The sequence below is a fragment of the Eulemur rufifrons genome, chromosome 16 (genome assembly GCF_041146395.1).
Source record: "Eulemur rufifrons isolate Redbay chromosome 16, OSU_ERuf_1, whole genome shotgun sequence".
NCBI lineage: Eukaryota > Metazoa > Chordata > Mammalia > Primates > Lemuridae > Eulemur > Eulemur rufifrons.
This window is the reverse complement of record NC_090998.1, coordinates 89897112-89911120: the sequence shown is the minus strand read 5'-3', so window position 1 is coordinate 89911120 and position 14009 is coordinate 89897112. Positions and strand designations below refer to the sequence as shown.

The 14009-nt window shown below is 55.9% G+C and overlaps 2 protein-coding genes and 1 non-coding gene across 3 annotated transcripts in view; 2 read left to right on the top strand and 1 right to left on the bottom strand.

The window, feature by feature from the left end:
- On the top strand, positions 1–107 carry LOC138397668 (U6 spliceosomal RNA). The gene has a single exon (XR_011235801.1). It is a non-coding gene; the product is annotated as a U6 spliceosomal RNA (small nuclear RNA).
- Positions 108–1697: 1590 nt separating this feature from the next.
- Positions 1698–13750, top strand: CHADL (chondroadherin like). Its single transcript, XM_069491745.1, has 6 exons — positions 1698–1754; positions 3694–3865; positions 4408–6111; positions 6637–6803; positions 7532–7730; positions 13535–13750. The coding sequence occupies exons 1-6, from the start codon at positions 1747–1749 to the stop codon at positions 13559–13561; spliced, it is 2277 nt and encodes a 758-aa protein (XP_069347846.1). The 5' UTR covers positions 1698–1746; the 3' UTR covers positions 13562–13750.
- L3MBTL2 (L3MBTL histone methyl-lysine binding protein 2) overlaps positions 12513–14009 on the bottom strand; it is a 19851-nt gene continuing 18354 nt past the window's right edge. The window contains exons 16-17 of the mRNA XM_069491746.1: positions 13609–13725; positions 12513–13131 (exon numbers count right to left, since the gene is read on the bottom strand). Coding sequence (XP_069347847.1) covers positions 13019–13131; positions 13609–13725 — 230 coding nt within the window. The 3' untranslated portion in view covers positions 12513–13018. The remainder of the gene's footprint in view (positions 13132–13608; positions 13726–14009) is intronic.

Below are 14009 nucleotides of genomic sequence, written 5' to 3'. Positions count from 1 at the left end.
GTGCTCGCTTCGGCAGCACGTACACTAAAACTGGAATGATACAGAGAAGATTAGCATGGCCCCTGCGCAAGGATGACGCTCAAATTCATGAAGCGTTCCATATTTTTTCCTACTCATACATAAAAGGAAATGATTTAATGTCTTTTGCAGCAATTTGGATAGAACTGGAGACCATTGTCATAAGTATCTCAAGAATGGAAACACAAACACCACGTGTACTCTCTAATTCAGAACTAATCAGTGGGCATACATGGGCACAGAGACAAGTAAAAGTCATTGGAAATTGGCCAGGCGCGGTGGCTCACACCTGTAATCCTAGCACTCTTGGAGGCCAAGGCGGGAGGATTGCTTGAGCCTTAGGAATTCGAGAGCAGCCTGAGCAAGAGCGAGACTCCATCTCTACTAATAGAAAAAATTAGCCAGGCATGGTAGTGGGCACCTGTAGTCCCAGCTACTCAGGAGACTGAGGCAGGAGGATCACTTGAGCCCAGGAGTTTGAGGTTGCTGTGAGCTATGATGCCATGGCACTCTAGCTGGGGGCAGCAGCAGGAGAATGTGTCTCAAAAAAAAAAAAAAAAAAAAAAAGGCATTGGAAACCAAGAAGGGAGGATTGGGAAGGAGTAAAAACCTACCTACAGGTACAGTGAACACTATTCCAGTGATGAGCACACAATAGCCCTGACTTGAGCATTATAAAAGCTATCCATGTAACAAAAACATTTGGGATTTTTTAATTTTTTTATTATTTATTTTTTTGAGACAGAGTCTCGCTCTGTCACCTGGGCTAGAGTGCCGTGGTGTCAGCCTAGCTCACGGCAACTTCAAACTCCTGGGCTTAAGCGATCCTCCCGCCTTGGCCTCCCAGAGTGCTAGGATTACAGGCGTGAGCCACCGTGCCCAGCCTAACAAAAACATTTGTACCCATTAATATTTTGAAATTAAAAAAAAAACTGGAGGTAACCAAAATGTCCAGGATAAATGGGTAAGTAAATCTGATGCATTTAAACAATGGACTACTATACAGCAATCACAATGAATGAGCATGAGACCGGGGTGTGGTGGCTCACACCTGTAATCCCAGCGCTTTCAGAGGCCAAGGTGGGAGGATCACTCAGCCCAGGAGTTGGAGGCTGCAGTGAGCTGTGATCTCACCACTGCACTCCAGCCTGGGAAACAGAGCAAGATCTTGTCTCAAAAAAATAACAATATATGTAAATGTATAAGCACAAACAAACAGGAAAGAGTTAACTGTTCTTGAGTTCTCAAAAAAATAACAATATATGTAAATGTATAAGCACAAACAAACAGGAAAGAGTTAACTGTTCTTGAGTACCTACTATGTGCCAGGTGCCTACCTTAATATCTACAACAACCCACAGGGCTAGTTAATATGTGTTTTTCAGAGACCAGGAAACTGAAGCTGGTGAGGGCAGCCCCACGCAGGGTCCCACAGAGCTGGGAGGAGCCCAGGGCTGCTGATGCACAGGCTGGCCCTGGGACTCAGGCCTGGGCTGCGGTCCTGGGCAGGCGCCGGGCAGGAGGCCCTGTAATTCCAGCCCCTGCCCGCCCCTCCTTCACCTCTGCTGGGAAGCCCCAGCTTACTTGGGCTATGACAATGCCTCCCATTCAGCCCTGTCCCAGCTGCCAGGCCTGCAGGCCTGGGAGGGGACCTCCCACTAGCAACCAGGAGGGGACCGGCCTTTCCCTGTGCTGTGCCTCCAGGCTGGACTGGCAGTTCCAGGCGGCATGGAGGGGTGAGTCTTTGGGCCCCGATGGTACAAGGGGGGTTCAGAGCAGCTGAGTGGTCTCAGGCAAGTCCCTGCCCCTCTCTGGGCCTCTGAGAGGCTGGCAGACGGGGGATCTGGGAACGTCCTGGGCCTGAGATTCTCTAAGGGTCTCCCAAGGTGGGTTCTGAGGAAGACAGCGTTTGCAAATGTGGCTGCTCTGTGCATTAGTCCTTCAGGGCTTGTCTGAGAGCCCAGCGTCGGCCCTCTGAGCCCTGGATTCTTGTCCCTTGAGGGATCGGTCCCCATGGGCCCCCTCCCTGGCCTGCCGTGAGTCACAGCCTTCACCACCAGCTATGGAGAAGGCCACTAACTCCAAGGCAGGGGCTGGACCTTGGCACCACAGCAGACTCAAAACCAGACAGTGACAATCCTGAGAGCAGGCGGCGGGGGGCGGGGCAGCTCAGGGGTCAGGAGAGGCTGCTCAGAGGCTGTGCATGACATAGGCTGAGAAGAGGACAATGAACTGGACAAGTTCATTCGACACAGGCAGAGAGGAGGAGCCCTGGGCCTGTGCAGTGACAGCACAGCTTTTCCAGGTGTTCTTGCGGTGAGGAAGCCAAGGGAGACAATGAAGAATTTGAGCAGATTCTAGTTGAGTAATCAGGAGTCAGAACTTTCCATCACAGGCAATGGGGAGATGCTGGAGGGTTTTCAGCTGGGGGTGTCAGGGTCCCAACTTTGTTTTGGAATGTTCCCTCGGTTGCTGGGTGGGCAGTGGAGCATAAGGGAGGCCAGGAGAGCCACAGTGGCAGCAGTTGTCCCTAAGGATCAATGGGCAGTAGCTGCAGTTGTGAGGTGAGGGGGTCTGATTGGGGGATGGGTGGATGAGTGAGTGGATGGGTGGATGGATGGATGGGTGCATGGGTGGGTGGATGAGTGGATAGGTGGATGGGTAGGTGGGTGGGTGGATGGATATACCTTCTTCAAAGCACAGCCCCAAACCCATACCCTCAATTTCCCCCATTCCAGTCCAGGCTAGCCAGGTGGTGCTAAGGTAAAGGGAAATAAACACAAAAGAAAGAAGAGGATTGAGCTGCCCACTCACCATGGCAGTATGGCTCTGACCAGACCTTAAGGCTCACTCAAGAACCTCAGACCTGACAATACCTGGATTTTTTTTTGACAGAATCTTGCTCTGTTGCCCAGGCTAGAGTGCTGAGGTGTCAGCCTAGCTCACAGCAACCTCAAATTCCTGGGCTCAAGAGATCTTCCTGCCTCAGCCTCCCAAGTAGCTGAGACTATAGGCGTGCGCCACCATGCCTGGCTAATTTTTTCTATTTTTAGTAGACACAGGATCTCACTCTTGGTCAGGCTGGTCTTGAACTCCTGACCTCAAGAGATCCTCCTGCTTTGGCCTCCCAGAGTGCTAGGATTACAGGCGTGAGCCACCGAGCCTGGCCTACTGCCAGTCTTGCTTGCAATGCGGGCCAAGCCTGGGTTCTTTTCTCCCGCTGCCAGGCTGGCTTCTCAATGTGGGCACCATTACGCTCCCTGCCGCCCGGGAGCTGGCAGTGTATCTGTGTGACAACAGCTTGCTTCTGAGCCTCCCCTGGACTGGGGGCCTCACCACAGCCTGGGTACATGCTCTGAACTTGAGTCATTCTTATGTTCAGCGTGTCCTCACTGAGCTGCTGGAGAGAGAGTTTTTCTTTTTTTCTTTCTTTTTTCTGGATAAACTTTTAGGCACATAGGTCTCTTCCCTGAGCCTTGGTTTCCTCCAGAGTGAAACAGGACTAGTAGTAGAACCGCCACTGCACAGCAGGAGGGTGGGGGGAGGGTAGCACAGTGAGGCTCAGGGCAATGGTACTTTGCTGAGCCCAAAGGGTTCTGGGGGCAGGAGCTGCACCATGGCTGGGGCTCAGTGAGGTGTGTGGTCCCTGTGCACAACTCTCCCTTCCTCTCCCAGGCCCCAGAGCTCCACCCACATCTCCTTGGTCCTGCTGCTGCTTCTGCTGCCGGGCCCAGCTTGGCAGGCAGCTGCCCAACGCTGCCCACAGACCTGCATCTGTGACAACTCCAGGCGGCACGTTGCCTGCCGGCACCAGAACCTCACTGAGGTGCCAAACGCCATCCCTGAGGTCAGCAGGGTGGGAGCATGGCACAGGGTGGCAGTGGGGCAGGGTATGGATCAGTGGAAGGAGCCTGGGCTGGGCACCACTGGCTCTGCCACTGCCTGGCTGGTTCCTTCTCTCTGAGCTTCATTCTACACATCTGTAAAATGGGAATAATAATAACCAGTAACAGAGAGATACTGTATTTAAAATCCTTATAGCATGATGAAAATAAGCAGGTGACCTATAGATAAATATGGCATTTATTACAGACCCTGTGGCAGAGAACTGAGGATGTAGCAGGGGAAGTTATGGTCTCTGCCTTGTGGAGTCAGGAGCCAGCAGGGGAGAGAAAAAGAAAAGAGGCAGTGACAATACAGTGTGAAAAGTGCCACAGTGGGGGATGCCCAAGTGACTGAGGAGGAAGGCTTCCTGGAGGAGGCGTCAGGGAGCAGGATAAAGAGAAATACAGGAAAGGTGAGGGGAGAGAAGAGTGTTCCAGGTGAGGCAGCGGCACCTGCAAAGGCGGCTCCCTGTGTCTCAGCCTCCGCTTTCCCTCCCGCCCGCAGCTGACTCAGCGGCTGGACCTCCGGGGCAACGTGCTGAAGGTGATCCCTCCAGCTGCCTTCCAGGACCTGCCCTATCTCACACACCTGGACCTGCGGCACTGTCAGGTGGAGCTGGTGGCCGAGGGCGCCTTCCGTGGCCTGGGCCGCCTGCTCTTCCTCAACCTGGCCTCCAACCGCCTGCGCGCGCTGCCCCAGGAGGCGCTGGACGGGCTGGGCTCCCTGCGGCGGCTGGAGCTGGAGCGCAACATGCTGGAGGAGCTGCGGCCTGGGGCGTTCGGGGCTCTGGGCGCTCTGGCCACGCTGAACCTGGCCCACAACGCCCTGGTCTACCTGCCCGCCATGGCCTTCCAGGGGCTGCTGCGCACCCGCTGGCTGCGGCTGTCCCACAACGCGCTCAGCGTGCTGGCCCCCGAGGCCCTGGCCGGCCTGCCCGCCCTGCGCCGGCTCAGCCTGCACCACAATGAGCTGCAGGCCCTGCCCGGGCCGGCCCTGTCCCAGGCCAGCGGCCTGGCCCGTCTGGAGCTGGGTCACAACCCACTCACCTACGCGGGCGAGGAGGACGCGCTGGCCCTGCCCGGGCTGCGGGAGCTGCTGCTGGACCACGGGGCCCTGCAGGCGCTGGGTCCCAGAGCCTTCGCCCGCTGCCCCCGCCTGCACAGCCTCGACCTCCGAGGGAACCAGCTGGACACGCTGCCCCCGCTACAGGGCTTGGGCCAGCTGCGCCGGCTGCGGCTGCAGGGGAACCCGCTGTGGTGCGGCTGCCAGGCGCGGCCGCTGCTCCAGTGGCTGGCGCGGGCGCGCGTGCGCTCGGACGGCGCGTGCAGAGGCCCGCGGCGCCTGCGAGGCGAGGCCCTGGACGCGCTGCGGCCCTCAGACCTGCGCTGCCCCGGGGACCCGGAGGAGGAAGAGGAGGAGAAGAAAGAGGAGCTGGCAGCAGCCGGGCCCCGCGCCCCTCCGCGCGCCTCCGCGGGGGAGAACGGGGCGGTCGAGCCCTGCCCTCGCGCCTGCGTGTGCGTCGCCGAGTCCCGGCACAGCAGCTGCGAGGGCCGCGGCCTGCAGGCGGTGCCCCGCGGCTTCCCCAATGACACTCAGCTCCTGGACCTGAGGCGGAACCACTTCCCCTCGGTGCCCCGAGCGGCCTTCCCCGGCTTGGGCCACCTGGTGTCTCTGCACCTGCAACACTGCGGCATCACGGATCTGGAAGCTGGCGCCTTAGCGGGGCTGGGCCGCCTGGTCTACCTCTACCTCTCTGACAACCAGCTGTCAGGCCTCAGCGCTGCTGCCCTCCAAGGGGCCCCACACCTTGGCTACCTGTACCTAGAGCGCAACCGCTTCCTGCAGGTGCCAGGGGCCGCACTGCGCGCCCTGCCCAGACTCTTCTCCCTGCATCTGCAGGACAACATTGTGGAGTGCCTAACACCTGGAGACCTGGTGGGGACACAGGCCTTACGCTGGCTCTACCTGAGTGGAAACCGTATCGCTCAAGTGTCCCCAGGAGCGCTGGGCCCAGCTCTGGAGCTGGAGAAGCTGCACCTTGACAGGAACCAGCTGCGAGAGGTGCCCACTGGGGCCTTGGAGGAGCTGCCTGTCCTCCTGGAGCTGCAGCTCTCCGGGAACCCACTCAGATCCCTGCGAGATGGGGCCTTCCGGCCTGTGGGCAGGTCGCTGCAGCACCTCTTCCTGAACAGCAGTGGCCTGGAGCAGGTAGGCACGGGGTGTGTATTGGGGTGGGGGAGGTAGCACCATGCTACATGCATCAAGATTCACTCAGCAAGCATTTGCCACCCCCTTGGTGCCAGGTCCTAGGCTGGGCACTGCCGTTGCCCTTAGGGAGCTCAGGTGTGGGTGAAAGGCCAGGCCGAATCCAGTGCTACACAACTAGTGGGCAGCCCAGGGAGGGCACTGCTGGAGTATGGAGGAGGGAGGAATTTGGGGCCATAGGGTCACCTACTGTTTGTACACACAGAGTCCTCAAGAGGTTTTACCATTATGCAGCAGTTGGGGGTAGGGGGGACTTGAACCATGAACTGGGCATCCAGGTGACTTGGACAGGGCAAGTGCTTTGACATTAAACCAATCTGGGTTTCCACCCAGCACTGCACTGTCTACCTGGGCCACCTTGGGCTCTCCAACTCCCCCTCTGCTGGGGGAGGATGGGGCTTCCCACCAGACCTGGGGGTGGGAAGGGCCTGCCAGGAGCTCACATCAGGGCCTGGCACCTCCTTGCAGATTTCTCCTGGGGCCTTCTCGGGCCTGGGGCCGGGGCTCCAGAGCCTGCACCTGCAGAAGAACAAGCTTCGGGCCCTACCTGCCCTGCCTGGTCTCAGCCGGCTTGAGCTCATCGACCTCAGTGGCAATCCCTTCCACTGTGATTGCCAGCTGCTCCCGCTGCACAGGTGTGCCCCCGCTCCTGGACTCCCGGAGACCCACCAGCTGCTCTCCATCAACCCTGCTGTCTCCCTGGGGGCATCTGTGCCTAGCCAAGCATCTTGGCAGGGAAGCGGGGGTCCTTTCGGAGCCAGGCATGGATGAGCCCTTTCCAGGGTCAGTTACCCTCCCTGGAGGAGTTGGGGTGGACTTCTCTGAGCCTGGATTTCATCATCCATAAAGTAGGAATGATATGTGCCCTGCCTAGTGGGCTGGAACCTAATGAATAGGCATGGTCACTTTACATAATTACATAAGAAAGCAACAGGAAGCCTGGAGTTGGCAGACCCGGGCTCCCATCCTGGCTCTGTGCTTTTACCACCTTTGGGCAAGGCACATAACCTGTCTGTGCCCATCTGTTAAAAGGGGATAGATGATAGTGTCTATCTCATGACGGTTGTTGTAAGAATTAGTCAGCGTATATGAATTGATTTGAACAGAGTCAGGTATATCTTAAACCTTCTGTAACTGTTTGTTACTGGTTATTGTTATCCCCTTTTTACAGAGAAGGGACCTGAGGCTTGAAGTGGCTTGTAGGTCACATAATTGATGAGCTGCCAAGCCAGGATTCTCTGCAGAGCCTGCTGCCACCCACTGGGCCCCACTGCCCCCAAATTCCCAATGACCCCCTTGATCTCCTCAGGAAAGCTCTCAGCTGGGAGTCAGCACAGGGTTCCCCAAGCTCTTTTCTCTTCAGGTGGCTTGCTGGGTTGAACCTGCAGGTGGGGGCCACCTGTGCCACCCCTCCCACTGCCCGGGGCCAGAGGGTGAAAGCTGCAGCTGCTGTCTTTCAAGCCTGCCCAGGCTGGGCTGCCAGGAAGGCCAAGCGGACACCAGCCTCCAGCTCCGGCTCCAGGAAAGCCCCCATCAAGGGAAGACAGCCAGCATCAGAAAAGGTGGGCCATGGGCAAGACCTCCATGGGAGGGCTAGCTCTCAAAGCCCCTAGGTAGCAGGGGTCCCCATGCATGTGGTTCCATAGCTGGGCAACAACCTGGTTGTGTGTGCTCAGTAATGTCTGACCTCCTCTCCTCACCTCTGGCCTGGACCCAAGGTGAGTTTGTAAGGAAATGACTATGTGCTATTTTTTTTTGGCGAGGGGGAAAGAGTCTCACTCTGTCACCCAGGCTGGAGTGCAGTGGCGTCCTCATAGCTCACTGCAACCTTGAACTCCTGGGTTCAGGTGATCCTCCCATCTTGGCCTCCCAAAGTGCTAGGATTACAGGTATGAGCCACTGTGCCTGGCCAACTATGTGCTATTTCAGTGTGACAGTGGCCTTTCTTATAAGCCACAGCATACTGGTCCCAGTGTGTCCCTAAAGCCAATCCTGCTGTTATCGTATTGGCTAGATCACTGTTGATTCAACCATTTCCAACCCTGACCTCAAGGGCCCTGGTCCAGCGATGGGGAGAGTGAAGTGCAGGTGTGTTGTTGGCTCGGCCTCCCATGCCTACCCCGTCAGCCACAGGGTGGGCCCCACCTGACATGTTCACCATCCTGACATTCAGCCTTGGCTTGAACCCTCAGTTGTAGCAGACCCTCACAGCACATCAGAGAAGGGTGAGCAGGACAGGGACGCCCCTGCATGTGGGAATGACTGCTGATAAGGCCATGGGGGGGGCGGTGTCTGAGGAAGAGAGGTGGTCCTTAGAGGGAAATAAGAATGGAGAAAGCGGGGAGTAGGAAGGTGGCGAGAGGGCTCTGCCTCACCCTGGACCTGCATTTTGAAGATTTGGGGTGCCGGGGTCCATTTGATAGTGTTTGTGTTAGTTCCCTAGGGCTGCCACAACAAAGTACCAGGAACTGGGTGGCTTAGAACAAAACCACGTTGTCTCGCAGTTCTGCAGGCTAGAAGTTGGAAGGCAAGGCAAGGTGGCAGCAGGGCCGCGCTCTCTGAAACCTGCAGTGGAAGGAGCCTTCCTTGCCTCTTTCAGCTTCTGGGGGCCCCAGACATCCCTTGATTTGTGGCAGCCTAATCCCAAGCTCCGCCTCCATCTTTGCATGGTGTCCTGTGTCACTCATGTCATCTTCCCTCTATAATCTGTCTCTGCTCAAATTTCCCTTTTTTTTTTTATAAGGATACCAGTCATATTGGATTAGGACCCAACCTAATGAGCTCATATTAACTTCATTACCTCTGTGAAGACCCTATTTCCAAATAAGATCATATCTGAGGTTCTGGGGGTTAGGACTCCACATCTGTTTTCAGGAGAGACACAATTCAACCCACATTAGTGCTTTCTCCCTGCATCAGCCCCAGGGAAGCTCACATAGGTGCTGAGCCAGGCTCAGGAGTAGAAGCTCCGGCGAGTCCCCTTCCAGATCGGGGCTGTAGTTACAAGGGGAAGACACCCCAGCCTCCGCCCACAGTACGGTGGCTTTAGCAGGAATCAGGACCTCTCAGATGGATCCAGTCACCCTTTCTGACATGGCGATATCCCCTCAGTGCCAGCCTGGGGTTCTAGGTTATTGAGTGAAGGTGGCAGTTTCCTCCCAGGAATACAAAGGAATTGAAGGTTAAGGGCCCTCATCTTGAGGGCTTCACACTGGCAGAGTATTCCGGGTGGTGGGTGATCACCCTGCCGAAGGCACAAGGCTGGCCCACATCTGTCTCACTCTCCCGCGAGGCCCCAGTGCTAGCCTGGTGTCAGGCACACGAGAGGTGCTCAGTGATGCTGACTGACTGAGCACTGGCGGGAATCGGTAGGCCAGCCTAGGTTTGACCCGCTGCTTTCCTTCAACAGTTGTAAACTGAAGCAGCCAAGCTACTACACCTCACTGAGCCTTCCTTTCTCTCTTCTGTGGAATGAGGTCCACACGTACCTCACAGGGTAACTGTGAAGGTGAACTGAGCGATGAACATACGAATTTATCTGGTGCCTGATGTCTGAGGCTCCTGGAGCGAAGTTCCCTCGCTTCCCTGGCCCATGACTGCAAAGGATGAGGGCTGCAGGGTAGCTTGCTGGAACGCTTGGATTTGCTCTAATCTGCTTCAGGAGTCCCTGTGGGTCCTCACGCAAGGCAAGCAGAGAGTAGAAGGTTTTGTAGGATAATGTCTCCCAGCCAGTGGCCCCATTGCTGGGAGACTCGAGAAGACCTTTAGTTCCAGCCAAGGGCAAATTGAGGTACAAGGTTCATTCTCTGCCTTAAGTAGAAATTTCCAAGAAGTTAATATTTCCATCTGTGACAAATCAAAGTGACCTTTAGGCACCAGCAACACAACAGTCACAGATGTGCTTCCATTTCGCAAATGCTCATCAAAGCCAACCTTCTACCAGGCCTGTGCTGGACATTAGGGACAGGCAAGACACAGGCTCTGCCTGTAGGGAACTCATGGTCTTGGGAAGGAGAATGGCAGAATGTAAATAAGGACAATACAATGTGGTTAAGAAGATGGGGTGCTCAAGAGCTGATGACCCAAGACGTTGACTTTTCTTTTGAGACAGAGTCTTACTCTGTCGCCCAGGCTAGAGTGCAGTGGCATCATGATTGCTCACTGCAACCTCCAACTACTGAGCTCAAGCGATCCTCCTTCCTCAGCCTCCCGAGTAGCTAGGACTACAAGCATGCACCACCACGCCTGGCTTATTTTCTGTATTTAGTAGAGATGAGGGTCTCACTCTTGCTCAGGCTGGTCTCGAACTCCTGAGCTCAAGCAATCCTCCTGCCTCGGCCTCCCAAGGTGCTGGGATTACGGGCGTGAGCCACCGTGCCTGGCCTATTAGGTATTGCTTTGTATACTTTTTGTGTATTGACTCGTTTAGTCTTCATAATTGATACTGAGGTATGTCAGAATACACTCTGCAAGGAACAGAAATCCGACAAGTTGGACTTTAGCAAGTAAGGGATTTAATTTCTCATATGTAGCCTGGGGAGGCCAACCCAGGGCTGGAATAGCAGCCAAACATGTCCTCCAGCTCTGCCATCCTCCTCCTGGGGCTGTTGTGCTCATGGTACCTCTGGGGATGGCTGCTTCATTCAGGAAGGAATGAAAGGCCAAAATGGCATATAAACCCAGCTCTCCCAGAAGCCCTTCAGTCAGAACTGGATCCCGTAACCACCAGGGAATCTGAGACGATCTCCATGAGCAGGCAGCAGAGCCAAAGTGCACACTCTGGCCATCTTCCTCCCGATGTCCTCCCCTGGGGGCTGATGTAACTGACGTGTCAGCACCGGCATCTCGGAGCTGAGGGGTATGCATGTGATGGCAGGGGATGAGTGGCCCCTCTGAACGGAAACCTGCCTTGCTCCTGTGGTCTTTATAATTTCAAACCTATTTACCTTCTGAGGAAATCAGGACCAACAGGCTACTTTCTTTTTTTTTTTGAGATGAAGTCTCACTCTGTCACCTGGGCTAGAGTGCTGTGGCATCAGCCTAGCTCACAGCAACCTCAAACTAATGGGCTCAAGCAATCCTCCTGCCTCAGCCTCCCGAGTAGCTGGGACTACAGGCGCATGCCACCATGTCCGGCTAATTTTTCTATTTTTAGTAGAGATGGGGTCTCACTCTTGGTCAGGCTAGTCTTGAACTCCTGACCTCAAACGATCCTCCCGCCTCAGCCTCCCAGAGTGTTAGGATTACAAGCGTGAGCCACCGCAGCTGGCCAAATATTCTAGGCCTGGTTTCTGCATGGTGGGGGGTACCCACTGCCTTTGCTAAAGATAAAGATAGAATCAAGTTCTCTCTGAACCTGCCCTGAAATACCCAGGACTGTGATGATTGGAAACCTGCACCCTCACCTCAGGGGTGAACCCAAACAGCCTGGGTCCTGAGCAAACCTACAGTTAGCGCGTCTCAGCAAGCAGCAGATGCGGGCAGCCCAACAGACCAGTACACAGGCCAGCTGCACACACGGGCTCGGGCATCAGCAGGCCTAGAAGGCAGCTGCACTGCTGCAGTTCTTGCAGGACGAGGTAGGGACCCACCCAGCACCGCCTTTATCTGAAAACCTGCGGAATGCAGCCTGCCCCCCACCTTAGGCTCCAAGAAGACCTGTTATTAAAGAGATGGGGTAGATCACAGACATGAGAACGTCAAGGGAGACTGGGAAAAATAAAAGCAGATAAATTTGGGCACATACTACGTGAACTTCTAGACTGTAATTTCAGAAAGGAGTGGGGAGAAAGGAAATACGTTACGGAGTCGAGAAGGACTTTGACAGAAAGGAGAAGTGAGCCAGGAAGTGTATGGTTAGCCCTCCCTCCCAGAGGTGCTGGCAAAAGGGGGCAAGAGTCTCCTTCAGGGCCACCTCAGCCAGCACGGCTGACCATGTCCTGTGTCAAAGCCTCGTGACTCTCTGACGGGGCCATACTTGACCCTGGTTATCAGAGAGAAGGGGAATGACAATGACAGGTCTAACCAAGCTATGAGGACCGAGCTTACCTTCCCATCCTGCTACCCTGGCAGTGAACAGCCTGTCCTGACCACCTTCTACAACACTGAGTCAGCCCCAAGTGGCACCAGGCGCCGGCAGGCCTCCTGTCACTGTTCCTTTTAGGAAATGGGAGTCAGTGCTCATGCCAACAGAGAAAATAAGTCAAGGCCACCTCACAAGTCACCAAAACCCACATCCTGGTCACTGTGTCTCAGCTGCCTGCTTAAGCTGGGTTCCTGCATGGGCCCACAACGTCCCTAGGGTGCTAGGAGTAGAGCACAAGGAGGCAGAGATGCATTCGGACTGGTTAGTTTTTTAGGCAGAGGCTGGTCCCGTCACACTACTTGCTGTCAATCGGGGGACCTTGCCCCGCTCAGAGAACTGCTCCAGAACTTTATTTACATGAATTTGCTTGGGCAAGCACACAGTTTGCTGTCTCATCTTCCAGTGTGACTGGGGCAGCCCCACCCTGGCAGTTGAGGGGTGTGGTGGGGGTGGAGAGTGCTCCTGTGAGGAGGAGCAGAGAGCCCGGGCAGAGGGCATTCCAGCTGCAGGAGCTCAGGCCGGAGTGGGAGGCGTTCACAGATGAGTTTGGGGGCCTCAGGTCACGTGGGCCTTGCCATGAGGAGGGCAGAGGCAGGAGGTGGGTCAAAGGAGCCCCAGGCTGGTCCTTCTGTGCCCAGCCTTTACGTACCAGGCAGAAGTTACGCACAAAGGTTCAGTCTCCAAACTAAAGTGGGCAGAGGGACGGTGGTCACAGAGAAGCCCTGGGCTGGCTTCCGGCTAGGGGCCTGGCTGGCAGCAGAAGGCTCAGTCTTCTGTCTCCTGCTTGATGTTCTCAATGGAGACAGGCGTCTCTGAACTTGGAGTCTTGTCAGGCGAGGCCACGTCTAGATGCTCTTCCTTCACTTGCACAGCAATGACTGGAGAGGGAGGGGAGGTGGGACGGTGGCATGGAGAGCAAGCCTGTAACTTAGGGAAGGGCGGGGAGCAGGACCTGGGAGAGGGATCTGGTCCTTACAGATGGGGGCCCTCAGGACACACCTTCACCCTCCTGCTTGACCTCTGGGAGGGCAGCAGCAGCAAAGGCCTAGGGCCCCAGGACACCTGTGCCAGAGACACTGACATTGACCAATATGCCACCCCTGCCAGCACACTGGGTAGGCACAGAGATGGAGGAGAAATGGCCAGGCAGCCTGGCTGGATGGAGACTGCTCTGTTCAGAGTTGGTGGGGGTGGGTGGGAAGCTCTCCAGGCCCAGTGGTTCGGGGCTGCTTGGTGCCCAGAAAATTCCCACCAAACTTGACTCTACTCTTTTGTGCCCAGGTTGGGAAGAAGAGGGGCCGCCTCTGAGCACAGAGCAGGCTGGTCCTGCCTCGACCCAGCCTAGTGGCTCTTACTCTCGTCTGAAATGGGCTCTGATGAGATCTTCCCTGCAGCCTGCAGGTCGTCCTCCAGCAGGGGCTTCTTGGACCCCTGTCTGAGGGGCCGCGTCTTGGTTGGAGGGCTTCTTTTCCCTTTGAATAAAAATGGATTCAAACCAAGCATTAAGGTCAGACCTACGTGAGGCCTGAAGGGCTGTGTCTCGTCCAGTGGTCAGCTGGTGTGGCAGAGGGGAAGGTGCCGGTCTGGGGACAGAAGGCCTGGACTCCAGCTCTGACAACACCCCTGACTGGCTATGTGCCCTGAGGTCAGAGAGGCCCTCTCCAGAGGGGGATTAATGACAACATCTCCATCCAGAGCCAAGGCTCAGAGCTATCATGGTTGTTAGTTTCCTTTTTCAGTCTTTGATTTCTTCCTC

What these genes read in the sequence shown, in the direction of transcription:
- CHADL (XM_069491745.1), top strand. An exon ending in TGCCAAACGCCATCCCTGAG is followed by an intron (nt 3,866 to 4,407) that starts GTCAGCAGGGTG and finishes TCCCGCCCGCAG; the next exon opens with CTGACTCAGCGGCTGGACCT. An exon ending in GACAGCCAGCATCAGAAAAG is followed by an intron (nt 7,731 to 13,534) that starts GTGGGCCATGGG and finishes TTTTGTGCCCAG; the next exon opens with GTTGGGAAGAAGAGGGGCCG.